The sequence below is a fragment of the Carcharodon carcharias genome (genome assembly GCF_017639515.1).
Source record: "Carcharodon carcharias isolate sCarCar2 chromosome 39 unlocalized genomic scaffold, sCarCar2.pri SUPER_39_unloc_1, whole genome shotgun sequence".
NCBI classification, from domain to species: domain Eukaryota; kingdom Metazoa; phylum Chordata; class Chondrichthyes; order Lamniformes; family Lamnidae; genus Carcharodon; species Carcharodon carcharias.
The window spans coordinates 944,343-964,999 of record NW_024470814.1 but is presented as its reverse complement, the minus strand read 5'-3'; the positions used below and the strand labels follow the sequence as shown (position 1 = coordinate 964,999).

The window sequence follows — 20,657 nt, the reverse complement described above, 5'->3', positions numbered from 1 at the left end:
AGGAGGGAGGTGACGGACAATGTCTTAAATAGACAGACACAGAGCGGCTTCATCATTCTCAGAGTCTGTGTTCCACAGCGTTTGTTATCATGGCCAGGACCAAGCAGACAGCGCGCAAGTCGACCGGAGGGAAAGCTCCCCGCAAGCAGCTGGCGACCAAAGCTGCCCGCAAGAGCGCTCCAGCCACGGGCGGCGTGAAGAAGCCCCATCGCTACAGGCCCGGCACTGTGGCTCTGCGGGAGATCCGCCGCTACCAGAAATCCACCGAGCTGCTGATCCGCAAACTGCCCTTCCAGCGCCTGGTGCGGGAGATCGCTCAGGACTTCAAGACCGACCTGCGCTTCCAGAGCTCGGCCGTCATGGCCCTGCAGGAGGCCAGTGAGGCTTACCTGGTGGGGCTCTTTGAGGACACCAACCTGTGCGCCATCCACGCCAAGCGGGTCACCATCATGCCCAAAGACATCCAGCTGGCGCGCCGTATCCGCGGGGAGCGCGCCTAAACACCCCACCTCAGCCCCAAGTGCGACAAAGGCTCTTTCAAGAGCCACCAAGTCGGTCAGAGAAAGAGCTGCCATCTCTTAACCACACCAGCATTTTAGCCTCTCTGGCCTACAGTTTATTTCCCTCACTTTGTCACCTGGTAACTGTCCTTTGTTCCCTTTACCGGATGTTTCAGACGATCTGAGGTCATTTCAAAGGCGATTATTTTAATGATAAGGGATCGTTTTCCCAAATAGAGGATTTTGGGTATAACTAGATCCAGCACATATTACTGATGTCTAAAATGTAACAGTGCTAGCAGGATGCGTCTCACTCTAACCCACTGATATCATCAGAAATGTTTTCCTGGCCAAGCGATCGGAATGTTCACATATGCACTAAAACAAGGATTCAGTTCCACATTCAACAAAGGCACTTTTAAACGCCACCTAGTCGGTCAGAGAAAGAACAGCGATTTCTTATTAGAAGATGCAGTTCCTAAAACCCTCAGAGCGACTATTTATTTTCATTCATTTTGTTTATCCGATTCCCTCCCTCTACTGAATTTGGGATTTTGAGCTGATTCTGTTTATATTTGTATGCAATTTCAAATCATTTAATTAGAAATGGGATGAGTTAATTATTAAAGAACTTCTTCTTGAACATTGGCAATTGGTCATATATAAGATGAATCACAGACTCCTGATGTCTGGATAAGGCAACATAGCCAGCGTCTCGTTGTAACCAGCGCTTTCACAGATCGCATTAGAGCTATAATGTCATTCCGAATCGATAGGGATGTTATCGCACATCCGGATAGGCAACAGGTCGCCCCTTTCACTGATTCAGTGAGTGGCTCTGAAAAGAGCCTTTGTGTTCTCAGTTTAATGGAGAGTCGCTTCACTTGGTCTTGGCGGCTGCAGAGGCGCCGGTTTTCTTGGGCAGCAGCACGGCCTGGATATTAGGCAGCACCCCGCCCTGAGCGATGGTCACCCCTCCCAGCAGCTTGTTCAGCTCCTCGTCATTGCGGACGGCCAGCTGCAGGTGCCTGGGGATAATGCGGGTCTTCTTGTTGTCCCGGGCCGCGTTGCCGGCCAGCTCGAGGATTTCAGCCGTCAGGTACTCCAGCACGGCGGCCAGATAGACCGGGGCTCCGGCACCCACACGCTCAGCGTAGTTACCCTTCCTCAGGAGCCTGTGAACGCGGCCCACCGGGAACTGCAGTCCGGCCCGGGAGGAGCGAGACCTGGCCTTGGATCGAGCTTTCCCACCGGTCTTTCCTCTTCCAGACATTGTGACAATCTCACACGCACTTACACAGAGAATGCTGATATCCGCCTTCTTTCAGTTCTCTTATACCCTCTGGAGGAATGGTGGTGCGCTCACAGCTGATTGGTCAATTGTATTATAGCTCATAATATTCTTCATATTCCCAATCAGCTTTTTGCCTGACTCACCAATGCGGGCAAGCAACGTATGAAGTCGGAAGTTAAAGGCGCCAAATCATCGGTTAAACAAACGATTTTATATTTCAAATAGTAAACGACCGCCAAAAAAGTAATCGAAGGAAATATCGCACAGAAATCGTCTTAGCTAAACGAAGGAAAATTCCTATACAAATCTTTCTAATGCTTAATATTAAAGCAGTTCTGTTACAGAATGTTAGAAGGTTTCACGCTCTCTTTCCCTCGTCTACACTTTACCCGAAACTGTCAGTTTCTGGTTTTGCCTCTGGACAAGAAGATAATAAAGGCGCCAATTTTCCAGAATCCAAACTTTTGTTTTATACATGTTTGTGAGTGTCAAGAGCGGCGTGCACATTTTTTTGGCTTAAATTGGCCAGTATTTAAACTAAGGCTTCCTACTCCGACAGGGCTTATACGGAATGAATTGATCAAATCAACTTTTATAATGCTGGGGAGGGATAGCATCTTTGAGGGATCAAAGATAGACTCTGCTTGATTACATTTATGCAACAAGGCAGGGTTTATTCTGAAGCAGCAAGCTTACGTTGTATTCACAGTTTTGGTGCCCTCGATTGAGGAAGGATGTAGTTGCACTGGAGGCGGTTTGGAGGAGGTTCACTAGATTGATTCCAGAGTCGCGAGGCTAATCTAATGAGGAGGGATTGAGTAGTTTAGGCCTACAGTCGCCCGAGTTTGGAAGGTTGAGAGGAGATATAATTGAGGTAAATAAGATGCTAAAGGGGATAGACAAAGTAGACATGGAGCGATATGTTTCCCCTAGTCGAGCATTCTATCAGGAAAGGCCATAGCTTTAGTCTAAGTGGTGGGAGATTTAAATCAGAGATTAGGAGGAATTACTGTCCTCAAAGGGTCATGAATGTATGGAATTCAATACCTCAGATTGCAGTGGATGCTGGGTCGCTGAATAAATTAAAGGAGGAGATAGACAGATTTTTAATTAGTAACGGGTTGAAAGGTTATGGGGAGAGGGCAGCAAAATGTTGCTGAGGCCAAAATGAGATCAGCCATGATCGTAATGAATGGCTGGGCAGGATCGAGGTGTTTAATTGCCTACTCCTGCTCCTATTTCTTATGTTTTTATGTATTCCTGACAAAAAATAAAAATGACAATTCTCTGCAGGCTACGTGATTCTGGGATTAAGCCTACCCATCATTATCTGGTATTGAAATGTAGCTTTCATTCACTGACACTCTATGGTCAATAATATTGAGTTTTTCTGCCTAAATTGTAATCACCGAAATAAGTTTCTGTTTTTGTTTTTATCTCTGCAACATTCAGTTTTAAGTCAGTGTGGATTTTACCTGGTGCATGTCAATTCCTGGACATTATGTTATATTTCAGTCGTCATTTGTTGCTGCTAACATCAGATTATGTCCCTATTGTCCTGTTAAACATTATCTGTTAAATCCTGCTATGGGTGTATGGAATACCTGTCTCTTCATGATATATAAATGTGAACTTTAATCTGTAATGGCTATTATTCCAACAAAAAAAAAAATAGGGAAAAACAAGGAATGACAGACCGATTGTCTTTTATGTCATTACAGGACACTTAGACAATATCAATGAAAGGAAATCATGTTGGACAAACCTATTGGAGCTTTTCTGTAGAGGTAACAAGCAAAATAGACAAGGGAAAACCAAATGAAATGGTGCATTTGGATTTTCAGGAAGCTGTCGATAAAGCCCCACAAAAGATGTTAGTGTATTGCATTGAACTGAACTGGATGGGGGTATTATATGGGCATGGATTAAGAAAAGATTAGCCAACAGGAAACAGAGAGCAGGAATAAATCAGTCTTTTTGTGAATGGCAAGAGGTGACAAGTGATGTAGCGAAGAGATCAGTGCCTTGACCACAATATTCAGAATAAACAACAATTATTTTGATGAAGGAACCAAAGGTAATATTTCTAAGATTGCTGATGACATAAAGCTAGGAGGGAAGGTGAGAGATGAGGAGGAAATTAAGAGTGTTCATGGATATTGAGAGAAGATGAGGGAGTGGACAAAAAAAAGGGCAGACACTCTATAACATGGATAGGTGTGAATTTATCCACTTTGGCACGTAAAAAAGAATGGCAGAGTTTATTTAAATAGGGATAGGTTGGGAAATTTGGATATACTGGGTTACCTCCGTGCAGCAAACGATCACCAGGCAGATTCATGGGCTGGAAGGATTGTTGCATGAGGAGAAATTGGACAGTTTTGATTTGTATTCACTGACGTTTTGTAGAATGAAATGGGGATGTAGTTAAATTACTGACAGGGCTGGACAGACCTGATGCAGGGATGATGTTTCCTCTGACTGGGAAGTATAGAACAAGTGTTCATAATCTCAGGATAGGGGGAAGGCCATTTAGGACTGTGATGAGCAGAAACATTTTCACTCGGAGCGTGGTGAACATGTGATCGAGCTGCATTCATTTTGTTACCTCCAGTATCTTGTATTGTATGTGAATGAATATATTTCCCCCTCTTTGTATCACTCAGTACCTGTGATTTTTGCATGAATTGGATTAACTCTATATCTAATATGTTATTGCATTTGCGACAAATGTGGTATTTCATTTGAATGTCTCAACATTTGGAATTAGATGTGAAGTTCAAGTAGTTGTTCATATAGTCAATCAGTTTCTAGGATTCTGAATGTGACTGCGACTCAGTACTTTTCAGGTTCTGGTAAGTGATTGCTAGTGTTAGCCTGTCGATGCGAATGTCTAGTTGTTTTACTTTCTGGCACTTTTTTTTTTCTCACTCTCTCCGTCAGTTTGTGGCATGTGAATGTGATCTCTTCTGTATCTGTCAATAACTGCATTGTGAGCGTGGGTCATTCTTCCAATTGCCAGTTTTAGATATGTGTCTGGAGTGCAACAGATCTTCTTTGATTCTGTTTCTCTCTCTCTTGTTGATATGTTGTTCATTTTACATTATAACTCTCGGTCTCTATTATGGGAATAAATATTATTTTATTTTTGGCAGTCTCTGCTATGTGTTAATTTATTTCTTGTACTTGTCAATATGTATTTGGAGAGTTAAGGTTTAATATCTTCTTGTTTTCTGAAATATATTCCCACGAATATCTCTCATTTTCCTGTATAGACTTTATATTTTAATTTCATGCCAGTCAGCTACTAGCATTTGAGTGTGATTTCACTCAATATCTTTCTGTCTCTTGCATGTGTGCCATGGCGAAACATATTTTATATCTTTCAGTGTCTGGTGTATTTATTATTTTTCTGTCAGCTTTCTTTCAGTGAATATGACTTTTATTTCTGTCTGTTGTTAGTGATTTTACTTTTATATTTTTTTGTAAATTAGGTAACTGGAACAGAATCTTAACCTAGTTGTGTCTCACTATCTTGTTAGATTTAACTAAGTGTCAAAAGTTTACTTGCAATGTCTATGTTCAAGCAAATTTGCAGCTGTGTATGTGTATGAGTAATATATGCTCCTTAACAACCAGCCCAGAATTTAATTGCTTAGATACTGTCCAAGTTCCATGTGTGTACTCACATATGCTGTGTGTGTGCATATGTGTGTGTGCGTGTGTGTTTGATTGACAATCATGAACTTTTGGCCATTCCATTTCTGTGTTTCAGTGTTTTTATGTGCTTGTGTATTTGTGTTTGTGTCTGTAGGTGTGAATGTTTGTGAATATCTCCGTGACTGTCCGTGGCAAGGAAAGTGTAAGTTTATTACTGTGTGCATGTGCTTATGCATGTGTGTGTTTGTGAGAGTGCATGTGAGGTCCTGGGTGTGCCTGTGTTTAAGGTTCTGTGTGCGTGTGTTTGTGTCTGAGTGCAAGAGATGGTGTATGCATTATTGTTTATGTCTGTGCCTCTGTGTGTGTGTGTGTGTGTGTGTGTGTGTGTTTGCTTTGCATGTGTGTCTGTCTGTGTTAGAGCATGATTCTGTGGGTGTTTGAGTGTTTGTGTGGGTGTGCAGGGCTAATTTCCCATTTCAAAAACAAAAACAGAATTACCTGGAAAAACTCAGCAGGTCTGGCAGCATCGGCGGAGAAGAAAAGAGTTGACATTTCGAGTCCTCATGACCCTTCGACAGAACTTGAGTTCGAGTCCAAGAAAGAGTTGAAATATAAGCTGGTTTAAGGTGTGTGTGTGGGGGGCGGAGAGAGAGAGAGAGAGAGAGAGGTGGAGGGGGTGGTGGTATGGTTGTAGGGACAAACAAGCAGTGATAGAAGCAGATCATCAAAAGATGTCAACAACAATAATTTCCCATTTATCTTTCTCTGGTACAGAATGTAGTTTTGGAATTAATTTACATGAAATTTAATTGTCTACCCTCTGACCGTCAGCTGTGTTGGAATTAATTCCTTAAATCTCAGTTATTGTACTGATTGTGTATCTCATATTTTTGCTCTGTGTATATGAATCCATTATCAGACATGTGTAGATTTTGTCTTTACCAAACGTATATCCCTTGCATGTTTGTGAAAACTATTTCTTCAATGCGTTAATCTGTTACTGTTTCCCAGCTCTGATGCACATTTAAACATGAAACTTTGCATTTATCAAAGACAAGTTTCATTCATTGGTTTTGTGTGAACTAAGGTGTAGCCTTCAGGCTGCAACTCCACCAAAGTTTTCATGAATGAGACGCTGGAACTCATGTTAAGTATGTCATATCTGTTTGATTTGGTTTGTAATTATCTTACGTTATGAATAATAGTGAAAATATTGACCTGGCACGTGTTGTATATTCATGCTGTATTCATTAAAATTACACTTTCTCCTTATTTCAGATATATTATGAAATCTTTGGGGGGGAATTACATATGTCCAACTGTGAACGCCCAGGGTACATGGTTAGGATTAATTTTGTACATTTCAATCTGTAGCTATGACTGAACTCTTCTAAAATTAATGAGCTGCCTTATAATCTGATAATGTTTGCGGTTTTGGACTGAGATTGCTGGACCTACCATTCTGTGGTGCGTTTGAATTGGGGAGAAATATTCTGTCTTCCCAGTTGTATTTGAAAGTTGCATTGAACATGTCTATCTGAAACTTGAGGTCAATGTGAATCTGATTCCTGCTTTCTGTTCCTACTCTTTGAGCAAAAAGTTTGCCTATGTCCATTCAAAGCAGAGGGCTGCATGATTATTTTAGATGAGGAATCAGTACCTTGGCGCTGGTGCACAAGAGGAGATGGTGGCTCAATGTTATATCATTATGAGATTGCGGGTGAGTGTGTGTGTGTGTGTGTGTTTATATTTACCTGCCAGTCTATATTATGGGAGATCTTTCTTTCTTCTGCACTATTTATATTTTGCTATGCAAAAGTGGGTTCACACTGTATCTTCCACTTTTTTAGCATCATACTATGCGGTTTATTCATTTCCTGCCTGTGCATGGGGATTTCAAAATACACCTAGTTATTTGCAGCTGTGACATTGTGTTTTATTTAATAAATGTTTGTAATTGATTCGGGGTTTTATTCTTGATCTTTTCCTCTCTGTAATGCACTTGTGGCTTTTACTCTGCACCTGCCTGTGCCTGAAATTTGAGTATGCATGTTACATTCATTGTTTCTCACATGCAATGCATATTTTACTCATTGCCTCTCAGTCACTGGTATGTGGATGTGTAGATTTTATTGTGTTTCTCTCATTCTGTAATGTGTTCATTTTCCTGTTGTTAGTTTCAGTGTCAGAAATGTGATCATGGAAAAATTATGCTTAAACTCAGGTTGTTTTAATTGAGTGAGGATTTAATCATTTGCTGTCAATCCCTGGTATGAGAAAGTATGGTTCACTCTATGCCTATCATGTTATTTTATGATAGTATTGACTATGCTCTATCTATGTGTGCACCTTGAGTTTCATTGTCAATATTACTGTGAACATTTCAGCCTGTATAACATGAGTATGATGTTCACATTGCAGCTTTCAATTTAATGTGTGAGCGTGGACCTTCCTCCCCGCCTCTTCACACACCCATCCTCCACACCCCACCCACCACCCCTCCCCGCCCCCCCCCGCCCCCACCCCCCAATTCCCCCTACAGACACTCACCACCAGTCCCCACATCAACCGCGGTTATATCCCTTGGTCTTTGCTACGGGCTGTTATATTTTAACCAGCAACTTACAGACTTTGATACATTTTCAGGTGTGATGTTATTCTAGCTAATAACATTGGATTTCTCGATACCCAATCTCTTCCTATTTTGGAAAGTCGGATATGGAAAAATGATTTTATTCTGCTCCTCTCCATATCTGCCATCTGTCTGTGTTTTTACAGTGTAAGTGTCTGCTCTTGTTACAAGAATCCAGCTTTCTTTTGTATCTGTTATTCCCCAATATGAGAGTGGTGTTATGTATATTCAATGTACTTGTCAATATCTGCTTTATGAGTTCGGCAGCGTCCTGAAGCGGAATTTCACATTGGAAACGCATGAATGATCATCCTAATTTATCTTTTTTTTCGTTGGCAGGGACCTCCTTCTATGGAGGGGCTAGTTTTCTGATTTGCATGGAGACAATGGTCAATAAGCATCCACTGCAACAGGTGATTATCAATCTATGCTCAACTGCTCGTAAGGCAGATATGTTAAACCCTGTTTGACCATCAGACTCTATCCTATGCTGCACCATCTGCATGTAGGAACACATCACACTATAGTGTTTTGAATTTGATTAATATACTTCATTGCATACATATGATTCTGTCATTTCCCAATTACATCATCCAATTTCAAGTGCTTCGGCTGCTTTTGTGTGCAGTTGCAGGACTCATCTTCTGTCAGGAAGGGGCAGCCGTTCACTATAACAAGTATCTGGCCATTTCTGATCAAACATCTAGAAAACAATGGGCCGGATGCTGCACGTGAACCTGACCAAGCTCACCTCCATTAAAAAAGACTACGACAGCGGCCAACTACTTCCGCTCCATACAGAACGACACAATGTGTTTTGTTCTGCACTTGATCGTTTCTGCAATGTAATGATCACCCTAACTGGGTACATCTCGGTCACTGGAATTCAGTGATGTATTTTATGCCATACCTGTTGCTTTCAAGCAAGGAAGAGAGATATTCCTCTGTAACTGATGGTCTTTTGTCTCATTTCACTGCACGTGCTGACTGTTGCTGTGTGAGAGGCGGTGCCTTTTTCGTTACCTGCCAGTTCTTCATATACATGTACTGAGTGTAAGTTCTAAACAGCTGTGTGCTTATTCAGGTACGTGAATTAGATTCCCCACCAGCAGCTCCCCACCCACCCCCAAAGTCCGCCCCTCCTGTATCTATAGGTCTCCGGGGTGTTTACAAATGACTTTGACACGATCTCTGTCAGTTCCTGGTAAATGCGTGACGGTGTTAGATAGCCCCTGTGAATTTCTGTTGTATATTCTATTATATAGCAGTTCCTGGCTTGGAAGTGATTGGCGTTTTTCTTTTCTCTCTACCCCTCTATTCGTCAGTGTGTAGCATGAGAATGTGAGTTTTTATTCTGCTTTTGTCAATAACTGACATTTGTGTGTGGGTCTTTCTTGGCATTTGCCAATGTTTGGAATGTGTGTGGTATCTGAATGTGAATATTACATTGGGTTTTCAGTGTCAAATGGGTCATCGTGTGTTTGAGTCTACCTCTCAGATTCTGACATTTAAATGTGAACATACCTTAAAATTAGCAGCTCTTTTGTATGTCAACTACATTCTGTACCTATTAATCTATTTTAAGCCAATATAAGATTTACTCATTCTCTCAGTAATGTTATGTTATTATATACTCTCTGTTATGAGCAAATGGAGTTTTATCTCTGTTTGGCTGTTTTCAATGTATGAAAGCAACAGTTGATCACTCGCATCAGCTTCTGCAATCAATGTACTGCTTCATTCTGTACCTCTCCAATTTTGCATTAAACTTTTTTATTAGCTACTTCTCACATGATGGTCTTCAATTTAACCTGTATCTATGAATCTCTGGTATGTACGTTTCGTTTGTACCTGACCCTTTCAACTTTCACGTGAGCATGTTTATTTCTTCTGGTTCATGATGCAATTTGTATGAATTTATTAGGAATGTCACTTTGAACTTATCTACGGTGCTTGGCAAAGTCAACTTGGATTCATGAAATCCCCAGCTATTCACAATCTATAACAATAATTTGCTTGATGAAAGCTGATGTATTATTTCCAGGTTTTCCTGACAACATGAAACTTGGTGGGAATGTCAGTGGTGAGGAGGATTCCAAGAGGCTTCAAAGCAATTTAGACAAGTTGATTGAGTGGGTAAACACATGGCCGATGCTTTAGAATGTCCATTACAAACATATGAACAGAAGAAATAGAGACAGGAGTAGGCTAATATACAGATACAGCAGGTTGTTCTAACTGTGCAAGGCATTGGTGAGACCACACCTGGAGTACCGTGCACGGTTTTGGTCCCTTTACTTGAGGACGGAGGAAGTTGCATTGGAGGTGGTACAGAGGAGGTTCACTAGATTGATTCCAGAGATCCGAGGCCAGTCTTATGAGGAGAGTTTGAGCAGTTTAGGCCTATCGTCGCTAAAGTTTGGAAGGATGAGAGGAGATCTAATTGATAAGATGCTAAAGGGGATAGACAAAGTAGACATGGAGTGGATGATTCCGCTCGTGGGACATTCTAGGATGAGAGGCCATAGTATTAGGCTAATGGGTGGTAGATTTAAATCAGTAACATGGAGGAATTACTTTTCTCAAAGTGTCATGAATCTGTGGAATCCACTACACCAGAGTGCAGTAGATCCCGGGATGCTGATTAAATTATAGGACGAGATAGGCAGATTTGAAATTAGGAATGGGTTGAAAGGTTATGGGCAGAGGGCGGTAAATTTGAGCTGAGGGCGAAATGAGATCTGCCATGATTGGAATGAATGGCCGGACAGGCTCAAAGGGCTGAATTGCCTACTCCTGCTCCTAGTGCTTATGTTCTTCTGTACTTCCAATATATATGTTCCTGCTAATTTTCAGCTGTGTATGTTTAAATTACTACCACAATATCTGCTCCTTAACTAACAGCCCAGCATTCAATTGCTTAGATATTGTAAAACTTCCGTGTATGTACTGACAGATGCATCTTGTATGTGTGGGTCTGTGTGTGTGTGTGTGTGTGCATGTATGACCATGTTTGACATTCATGAACTTTTGGCCATTCCATTTCTGTTTTTCATTGTATTTGTGTGCTTGTGTGTGAGTGTTTGTGTCTCTAGGTGAGCATGTTTGTAAATATCTGCATGGATGTGTGGGAGAGAAATTGCAAGTTTGTATCTGTGTGTATGTGTTTATGCATATGTGTGTTTGTGTGTGTGTGAGGGCTTGTGTGTAAGTTTCTGTGCATGTGTGTTTATGTATTTGTGTCTGTGTGTGTGTGTGTGTGTGTGTTTGCTTTGCATGTGTTAGTGCATGAGTCTGCGAGTGAGTGAGTGTTTGTGTAGGAGTGTGCAGGTGTCATTTCCCATTTGACTCTCTCTGGTACAGGAGGCAGTTTTGAAATTAATTTTAATGAAATTTAAGCATCTACCCTGTGAACGATAGCTCTTGTGAAATTAGTTCCCTAAATCTCAGTTATTGTGCTGTTTGCGTATTTCAAATTTATGCTCTGTGTAAATGACCCCACTATTGCACTTGTGTAGATTTGTTCTGTACATAATATATATCACATGCATGTTTGTGAAAACTATTACTTCAATGCATTAATCCAGGACTGTTTCCCATCTCTGATGCAACTTTAAACATGGAAAATTGCATTTATCAAAGACATGTTTTATTCATTGTTTTGAGTCAGCTAATGCATAGTATTAAGGCTGCAAATTGGCAAAACTGTTTGTGAATGATAATGAGACGCTTGAACTCACATCCTGTGTGTGTCTCATCTGACTGATTCAGTTTGTAATGATCTTACATTATGAATCATAGTTAGAATATTGAGCAGGCATGTGTTGTGTATTCATGCTGTATTGATTAAAAATACACTTTCCCTTTATTCCAAATGTAGTATGAGATCGTGGAGTGGAATTCAATCTTTTCTTCTGTTAGAACCTATTGTACATTCTTAGGTTAAATTTTGTACATTTCAGTCAGTTTGTCTATCTGTAGCTAAGACTGCATTCTTCTGAAATGAATGAGCTGCATTTTATTCTGATAATGTTAGTGGTATTGGAATGACATTGATGGACCTACCATTCTGCTGCACTCAGTGAGTATGAATTGGGGAGAAGTACTCTCTCTCCCCTGTTGTATTTGACGTGACTAAATGAAAAACTTGAGATCAATGTGAATCTGATTCCTGCTCTCAGTGCCGGTGGAACTGCTGTTCTGCTGTGTTCTTTGAACAATAATGTGCCTATGACCATTCGAAGCAGAGGGCTGCATGATTATTTTAGCTGGGGAATCAGGACCTTGGCCCTGGTGCACAAGCAGAGATGGTGGCTTGATGTTATATCATTATCAGATTTTTTTTGAGTGTGTCTGGGTGTGTGTGTGTGCGTGTGTGTGTGTGTGTGTGTTTACCTGCTGGTCTTTAGTATGGGAGCAATTTCTTTCTTGTCCACTGTTTATATTACATTATGTGAATGTGGGATCACACTGGATCTTTGACTTTTTAACATCTTATCATGGGGTTTATTCATTCCGTGTCTGTGCATGGGGATTTCAAAATGCACCTAGTTATTTGCTGCTGTGTGACTGTGTATTATATTTTATAAATGTTTGTAATTGATTCTGGATTTTACTCTGTATCTTTGACACACTGTAGTGCACTTGTGGCTATCATTCTGTGCCTGAATTGTGAGGATGCATCTGACATTCATTGTTTCTGACATGTAATGCATACTTTACTCATTGCCTCTCATTAACAGGTATGTGGATGTGCAGATTTTGTTCTGTATCTGCAATGCCTTGATATGTCAGTGTGATTCATCTTCCTGTTGTTTGTGTCAGGATCAGAATTGTGAGCATGGAAAAATTTTGCTGAAACTCAGGTTATTTTAAATGAGTGAGAATTTTTTCATTTGCTGACAATCCCTGGTTTGAGAAGGTGTGGTTTAATCTATGCCTATTTTTTTCTTGAATGTGAGTAATGTATTTTCCCGTGGTCTGCATGCACCTTATAGGTCATTGTCGATTTTGCTGTGAAGATGTCAGCCTGTGTTACTTGAGTGTGATGTTCACATTACAGCTTTCAATTTAGAGTGTGAGCATGGATGTCCCCCCACCCTAACAGCCCACACACCAGCCCCGGCTGTATCACTTGGTCTTTGGTGCAGGCTGTTAGGTTTTACTCAGCAACTTACAGATTTTGGTGCATTTTCTCATTTGATTTTACTCTAGCTTTCAACATGCTTCCTATTTTGAAAAGTCGGTGATGGAAAAATTGATTTTCATCTGTACCTCTCTATCTCTGGCATGGGTCAGTGGTTTTACAATGTCAATATCTGCTTTGTGAGTTAAGGTTTAAACTTTCTTGTTTGTAGAGATCTGTCATTATAACTAAACTGAGAATATTGCTCTGGCAAGTGATGTGTATGCTTCTCTCTATTAATGAATAAGTACTTTATCATTAACTGGGGATGCGATGGCATAGTTGCATTCACATTGAGCTAGTAATCAGGAGACCCTGGGTAATCCTCTGTGTTCGAAACCTGACGTGGGAGATCGTGGAATTTGAAGTCAATAAAAATATGAATTGAATTAATGATCACTATGAAACTATTGTCGATTGTGTAAAAACACTTCTGGTTCATTAATATGCTTTAGAGAAGGAAATCCATCATCCTTGTACATGTGACTCTAGACGCACACTTAAATGCCCTCTGACATGGCCTAGCTAGCCACACAATTGTAACAAACAGCTACAAAGAGGTGATTGACAATGGCAATCTTAGCCCTGTCAACCCTGAAGGACAAGGGCAGCAGATAGATGAGAACATCACCACCTGGAAGTTCCCCTTCAGGGCACTCATCATTCTGACTTAGAAATATGCTGCCATTGTTGTGTCAAAATCCTGGAAATCCCTGCCCCACAGAACTGTGGGTGTAGCTACACCACTGGGACTGCAATGGTTCAAGAAATCAGCTCACCGTCACCTTCTCATGTGCAATTAAATGCAAGCCTGGCCTGCAAAGTCCACATCTCAGTAACGAATAAAATAAAAGTATGATATTGTATGAGATCTTTGCTATTAAAGGTATTGTGTTGATTTATGAATGTTAGGTACATTCAAGGATTAAATGTGTAAATTTCATTCATCTTTATTCCCTGCTATTTGAATTGCTGCCAATGTTCCACTCTTGTGACTTGCATGGAGTACACTTCAATCTGATAATGGCTGTGAGTTTGGACTAAAATTGGTGGACCTGCCATTCAGAGGTACTGAATAGGAGTGTATTGTGATTATTCCAACCGTCTACCCAATGCAGCTCCCCTCTGAGTGTTTGACTATTGAATTTTTTCAGCCATGACTTCAATTTGACCCTGACTATTTCTGTTCGTGTTGATGGTGGAAATGATGTTCTGTCTGTATCTCTGCTCACTGTGAGTAAAGTCATACTTGCTGTCAGTTAGAAGGAGATACCTGCACTTTAAATTTGGCTGGTGGAATCATCAGCTTGAAACTGATCCCTTCATGTATTTGCCTAGAAGAAGAAATATATCACTTGTAACTCAAGATCAACGGAGGCTTTTGAAAGATCAATGTAAACTCTTAACTGATAATCATTTTTTATAATGCTCTACAAATCGTAAAGAGCAATAAAATAGTACAATGTTTGATTCCACTTCAGCACCTGCTTTGGCACTTTTTAAACAATTGAGTGACATTCAGAAACAATCCTGACCTGTTCTGCTCCAAGGATGTCACTACACGAGGGGACAGAGACATTGATGCAGATCAGGTTTCAATCTCCAGCTCCCATTGTAAGAGCCGTTAACTGAAACCAACAGCCGCTGCTACAATGTTTCTATAACACTTCTCACTTGAAAAGCTGGTGCCTGCGATAGGTGATCTTTACATGATTGCTCCGCATCCTCACTGTCCGCCTGTTTCCACTATTCACCTTCCAAATGCGAACAAGTTGCATGAATCAGCAGCTAAACTTGGAATATGCTTTACAGGTTTGAGGGGAGAAAATCCCAAAGTTTTCGTTTGCAGCTTCCTCAGGTTGTGTCTCCCTCAGCAGGGTCACACACAGCCCCAGAAAGGCCTCTCCCCGTCCACCCGCTCACTCCAAGCTCCGGAACTGTTCCCGCTTCGCTCCGCCACTTAAAAACAGCCCCCGGTTCTCCCTGAACTGACCCCGTGTCAATGTTGATTTCTGTGTCTCCACGGACAAACCGGAGCACAGCTGGAATCAGAACGCTGTTTACTCGCTTACCTGGGCACTAATATTTGCATTTCTATCTCTTTGAAACAAAGGTCTCCCTCTCACTGAGTGAAAAGCTTTCAATGGCGGAGTCCGGGTGAAGGGAGGCGCATGCGCTCTTCTAGTCATATCTGAGAAACTGAAGGCCGCCACAGCAATACGCATGCGCCTATCTGGAATGAACGTCACAGTACAAACGACCTTTGCTCCTCCCCTCGGGCAATGTTCTCCAGCTTGAGCATCACAATTGGAGCTGATGGGAATGTGCAGAGTTTTAGTCTGGTGGTCGATACTTGTATGAAGTTCAAAATGATATCGTTCCCTGCAGCATCTTTGCTGTTCATTCACCGGTTTAGGAAATCAATCCGACCAGTGAATCTATGTCAGAAACAAAATTACCTGGAAAAACTCAGTAGGTCTGTCAGCATCTGTGCAGAGAAATACTGTCTTTCAGCCCCACAGATGCTGCCAGACCTGCGGAGTTCTCCAGTGTTTTTTGTTTTTGTTTCAGACTTCCAGCACCGCATTATTTTTCCCTTAACCCAGTGAAACTACGTGATCGCTGTAGCCGCGCAGAAGTTCATATCTGATGGCAACATAACCCATTTTGATATAACCAGATTGAAACTGTCAATCACTGCGCGTCCTATCAAATAATTTGAGACGAAATTTTCCACAGAGCTCCAGAGTTTTTGGAACATTACATTTCGGATAGTATTCACCTCACCCTCTGGCACTTTCCTGTTTGTGTGACGGAAATGTGTCTGCCTCTGGCCCAGTATTAATGGGAGTTGAATCGCGTCCTCTCTAACCGCTGGGGGTCTGTCAGCTTTCAATTAGTTTTACCGATCAGTTTTAGAAACTTCGGTGTTTCAAAAGGAAAACCTGTCAATCTTCTAAGTTCCAATGATTATAATTCATCTTGCTCAAGATTCGCTCATCTGTCAACAATATCGTTCCAGGAATCTACTCATGAACATTTACTGATCTATTCATTGGTTCCAGCAGATATTTGCAACACAATTATTAATTGTGATGTGCGCATATTCTATTGACACTCTGATAATATTTCTGCCTCTATCCGATGATAGATATTAGAACCAATCGATCCTATCTTATCACAAGGATGGAACTGAGAGACTGCTCTCTCTTTATCTCTCTCTCTCTCTCTCTCGCCGAATGAAAGTGCAAAATAGGCCATTCGGACAATCGAGTTTGTGCGGACACGTGAGGAACACCTGACCTACCTACCTAATCCCACTTACCAGCCCCCGGCCCATTGAATGTTTTGACGTGCCAAGGGATCATCCAGGTACTTTTTAAAAGATGTGAGACAACCCGCCTCCACCACCCTCCCAGGCAGCGCATTCCAGACCATCACTACCATCTGGGTAAAAAAGATTTTCCTCACATCGCCCCTAAACATCCTGCCCCTCACCTTGAATTTATGCCCCCTTGTGACTGACCCTTCAACTAAGGGGAACAGCTGCTTACTATGCACCCTGCCCAAGCCCATCATAATCTTGTACCCCTCGGTCAGGTCTCCCCTCAGTCTTCACTGCTGCAACGGAAACAACCCAAGTCCATCCGACCTCTCTTAATAACTTAATAACTTTCATCCAAGGCAACATCTTGGTGAATCTCCTCTGCAACCCCTCTTAATTGCTTTCTTAAGCTCCACCCGGTACTGTCTTTAATCCACTATTGCCTCTGTTGATTTGCTTCCCTTGTATCTGCTAAAATCCTCCCTTTTCTTATCATCATAACCTGAATATCTCGAGTCATTCATGGTTCTCTGGGCTTGTTACTCCTTCCTATCACCCTAGAGGGAACATGTCGAGCCTGTACCCTTCCCATTTTCTGATTGAACACTCTCCACTGTCCCAATTTATATTTTCCCACATGTAACTGTTCCCAGCCTAACTTGACCAGATCCTGCCTTATTTTACTAAAATACAATCTCTCCCAATCCAAAACATTTTCATACAAGTTGATGATTTATTTGTCCATAACAAACTTAAACTGTACCATGTTGTGGTCGCTATCACTGAAATGCTGGCCCACGACCACCTCAGCCACCTGTCCAGCTTCAGTCCCCTGAATTAGGACCAGCACTGCACCATCCCTTGTTGGAATCTCGACATATTGACTTACAAAGTTCCCCTGTACATATTTCAAGAAAACAACTCCGTCCAACCCCTTAACACTATTTCTATCCCAATTAATCTTGGGAAAGTTGAAATCACTAAATATAATTACCCTTTATTAGTGATTTTACTCACCTCCCAAAGTTGCGCAGGTATTTGCTCCTCAATTTCCCGCTGAGTAACTGGGGTGCTATACTAACCACCTAATTATGTGGATGACCCATTTTAATCCTAAACTCCAGCCACAAAGCTTCATTAGATACATCCTCACTGCAGTAACTGACGCCTTAACAGCTAACAAAACGCCTCTTGCTATCTGAACCCCTCCCCTGTCTCGCCTGAAGATGCTATATCCCGGAATGTTGAGCTGCCAATCCTGCCCTTCCCTCAACCACATTCAGTGATGTCTACTATATTACAATTCCACCTCACAATCGGCAACCTTAACTCATTTGTTTTACCTGCAACACCCCTGGCACTAAAGTAGAGGCCATCTAGCCTTGCCTTACTCCCCCGAAGCTTATTGCAGCTATACTTTCTGTGACTTAATTGTTTTACTGGATTGTGATGTGCCTCTATTCTGCTAACACTCTGTGTTCCCTTCCCCTGCCGAATTTGTTTAAACTTGTCCAAAAGCACTAGCCTATCTGTGTGTGTTCCACTCTCTCCCTCTGTCTGCCTCTCTCTCCCACTCTCCATTTCTCTCTCACTCATGCTCCCTCTCGCTCAATTCAATGTTGCTCCTTTTCAGCCCCCCACCCCTCTCAACTTCTGGTGCTGTGAATGTTACTGACGCTGTGATCCGTCCTCCAATGATATCAGTGACCGTCAGTGTTCTCTTCCCTCTCAGAAATTCAGCTCTGAAATTTCATTTGATTATCTCTAATAAAAAAATCGAAGTGTGTTTTGAAAATCTCTGTCCCTGCCAGGAACGTGACTATCCGCGAGTGCATATTCATATATAACTGGCCCGCTCTGGTTGTTGAGATTGATGTACATTGCAAACTGTGAAATTGTGACCTGTCAGTTCAAGAGGAGCAACTTAACCAGAGAGATTTGGAGGGACCGGGAGCAGATAATTTATATTGTCACCTGGAATAAACATCTTGATGTGAGCTATTCAGATAATTGCCTGAAATTACATGTGATTGGCTGTTCCACGGAATCATCGAATCAGAGAGTCTGCGGGCCCCATACTTCAGAGTGTTAAATGTTTTTTTTTCTGAATTTAAAACCTACAGCAAATTAACAGAAAGACGAGCAAAATTCGAAAAGGGGGTCAATTCTCTCCTGAGACCCATACCTTAGATAGTAGTTTCAGCCTGTGGAGATGCAGATGTGAACGTTGTGTAACAGAGATTTGGGAGTGGCGTGCTAGTCAGAGGAATGAAACTGTGTTTGTCTGTCCGTTCTGATCATGAGATTTCCGAGTCCCGCTTGCCTAAAGTAAAAATATTTTCCATTCAAAAATTCCCCCTGTCCCCTAGCGTAACCCCAAAGTGAGATTTCAAGAGGATTTCTGCGTTGTTTTCTAGATTTCAGTCTAAAAGTCGAGGACATGTCTGCGATCGGGTGAAGGAGCGGCAGTAAATCGGGTATTAATCGAAATTGGAGTCCTCAGTTCGCGAAAACTATTTTCGACAGCAAACAGTACAAGGTCAGAGATAAGAAGGATTTAGTCTGGGACACTGGAGAGCCGGGATTTCCAAGGAATCGGGGAGTTTGTGAGGAGAGAGAAACACAGAGAGGCAGCAGCAGCCGAGAGCTGACAGCAGCTTGTCTCCGCCCCGTCCGCTCGCTGCCTTTAAGTTGCTCAGTGCCGCCGCCAGCGGCTTCATTTCTCACCACGTTCACATTGACAGAGACACTTTTTTGTGCAGAGTCCCGGAACATGACCGACACCGCAGACGCCGAAACGGCTCCTCCAGCCGCTCCCGCCGCCCAGGTCAAGACTCCCAAGAAGAAGAAGAAGAAGGCGGCTCCCCGGAGCGGAGCAGCCGGTCCCAAGCTGGGCGAGCAGATCCTCAAGGTTGTGGCGGATTGCAGCGATCGCAAGGGGATGTCGCTGCCCGCCATCAAGAAGGCGCTGCGCGGCAAAGGGCTGGATGTGGATAAACTCGGCTCCCAGATCAAGCAAAGCATCAAGAGGAATGTGAAGAATGGCTTCCTGGTTCAGGTTAAGGGCACGGGCGTCTCGGGGTCATTCAAAGTCCCTAAGAACACAGCCCCGGGGAAAGTGGGGAAGAAGGCGAAGGCAGCAGCTGGCAAGAAATCTCCAGTGAAGAAAGCGGCAGCCAAGAAGGTGACAGCAAAGAAAGCAGCGGCCAAGAAAACTCCAGTCAAGAAAGCATCAGCCAAGAAATCCCCAGTGAAGAAAGCAGCAGCTAAGAAATCCCCAGCGAAGAAAGCAGCAGCCAAGAAAACAGCCAAGAAGGCGGCAACTCCAAAAAAACCGGTGAAGAAAGCAGCCCCCAAGAAAAAGTCTGCCAAGAAGGTGACGGTCGTCAAAAAAGTGGCGAAAGCAAGGGCCAAGCCCAAATCCAGATAAGCAAAGACAGGAAAAAAGGGAAAGGTCCCAAGCAAGTTGTAAACCTCTGAAACCCAAAGGCTCTTCTCAGAGCCACCCACATTTCACATGAAAGAGCTGATCCCCTGATCATTTGATCCCTGTCTCGGAGTTGGGAGCAGATTTCATATGGAAATGTTTCGTTTTCCTCCAACGTAAATCCTATATTCCAGCTCACTCACTGACACACTCTCCACTCGACCCCTCCCCAACTATGCAATAAAACTCAGGGATGACCTTACAGCTCCCTAACGGAATGTGTCAGAGTGCACTCAAAGTTTATCTTTTCTTTGTTCACATTTTCAGGGTGAGAGTCAGCAATAGGGTGAGCATCGCTCCAAAGTCCGCCTCACAACTAATGCCCATACCTGTTTCTCTAATTCTGTTGGAAGGGATGTTAGCGAATTTATCAATCCCTTCTGGCTGTGTGGAAGGGAGGGGTCGGGGGCGAGTCTAGAGTTGTGTTGGTATAGAATGGAAGAGGGATTGAAATAGATGCAGAATTTGACTCTTAATAGAAATGCATTATCGAGGGCTTGGGGATTTTACTGAGATGTTTGAATTTAATACCTCCGATTTTCTAACTAGCTGGTTTATGATGTTGAAGTATTTC

The 20,657-nt window shown here is 42.3% G+C and overlaps 3 protein-coding genes and 1 long non-coding RNA gene across 4 annotated transcripts; 2 read left to right on the top strand and 2 right to left on the bottom strand.

Moving 5' to 3' along the window:
- The first annotated feature begins 48 nt into the window (after window positions 1–48).
- Window positions 49–13,128, top strand: LOC121274918 (histone H3-like). Its single transcript, XM_041182297.1, has 5 exons — window positions 49–484; window positions 7,074–7,174; window positions 8,426–8,527; window positions 10,131–10,222; window positions 13,084–13,128. Exons 1-5 carry the CDS (start codon window positions 90–92, stop codon window positions 13,126–13,128), a joined length of 735 nt encoding a protein of 244 aa, XP_041038231.1. The 5' UTR covers window positions 49–89.
- Window positions 1,381–1,782, bottom strand: LOC121274889 (histone H2AX). Its single transcript, XM_041182280.1, has one exon. The coding sequence runs from the start codon at window positions 1,771–1,773 to the stop codon at window positions 1,381–1,383; it is 393 nt and encodes a 130-aa protein (XP_041038214.1). The 5' UTR covers window positions 1,774–1,782.
- A 1,077-nt stretch (window positions 13,129–14,205) lies between the features above and the next one.
- LOC121274901 lies at window positions 14,206–15,441 on the bottom strand. Its single transcript, XR_005942319.1, has 2 exons — window positions 15,344–15,441; window positions 14,206–14,605 (listed from the first exon to the last, which is right to left on the bottom strand). It is a non-coding gene; the product is annotated as an uncharacterized LOC121274901 (long non-coding RNA).
- Window positions 15,442–19,369: 3,928 nt separating this feature from the next.
- Window positions 19,370–20,026, top strand: LOC121274917 (histone H1-like). Its single transcript, XM_041182296.1, has one exon. It carries the CDS (start codon window positions 19,370–19,372, stop codon window positions 20,024–20,026), a length of 657 nt encoding a protein of 218 aa, XP_041038230.1.
- Window positions 20,027–20,657: the final 631 nt, after the last annotated feature.

What these genes read in the sequence shown, in the direction of transcription:
- LOC121274917 (XM_041182296.1), top strand. Translation starts at nt 19,370, where the DNA reads ATGACCGACACCGCAGACGCCGAAACGGCTCCTCCAGCCGCTCCCGCC.
- LOC121274889 (XM_041182280.1), bottom strand. Translation starts at nt 1,773, where the DNA reads ATGTCTGGAAGAGGAAAGACCGGTGGGAAAGCTCGATCCAAGGCCAGG.
- LOC121274918 (XM_041182297.1), top strand. Translation starts at nt 90, where the DNA reads ATGGCCAGGACCAAGCAGACAGCGCGCAAGTCGACCGGAGGGAAAGCT. An exon ending in CAGCTGGCGCGCCGTATCCG is followed by an intron (nt 485 to 7,073) that starts CGGGGAGCGCGC and finishes ATGTCCATTCAA; the next exon opens with AGCAGAGGGCTGCATGATTA. An exon ending in CAATCTATGCTCAACTGCTC is followed by an intron (nt 8,528 to 10,130) that starts GTAAGGCAGATA and finishes TATTATTTCCAG; the next exon opens with GTTTTCCTGACAACATGAAA.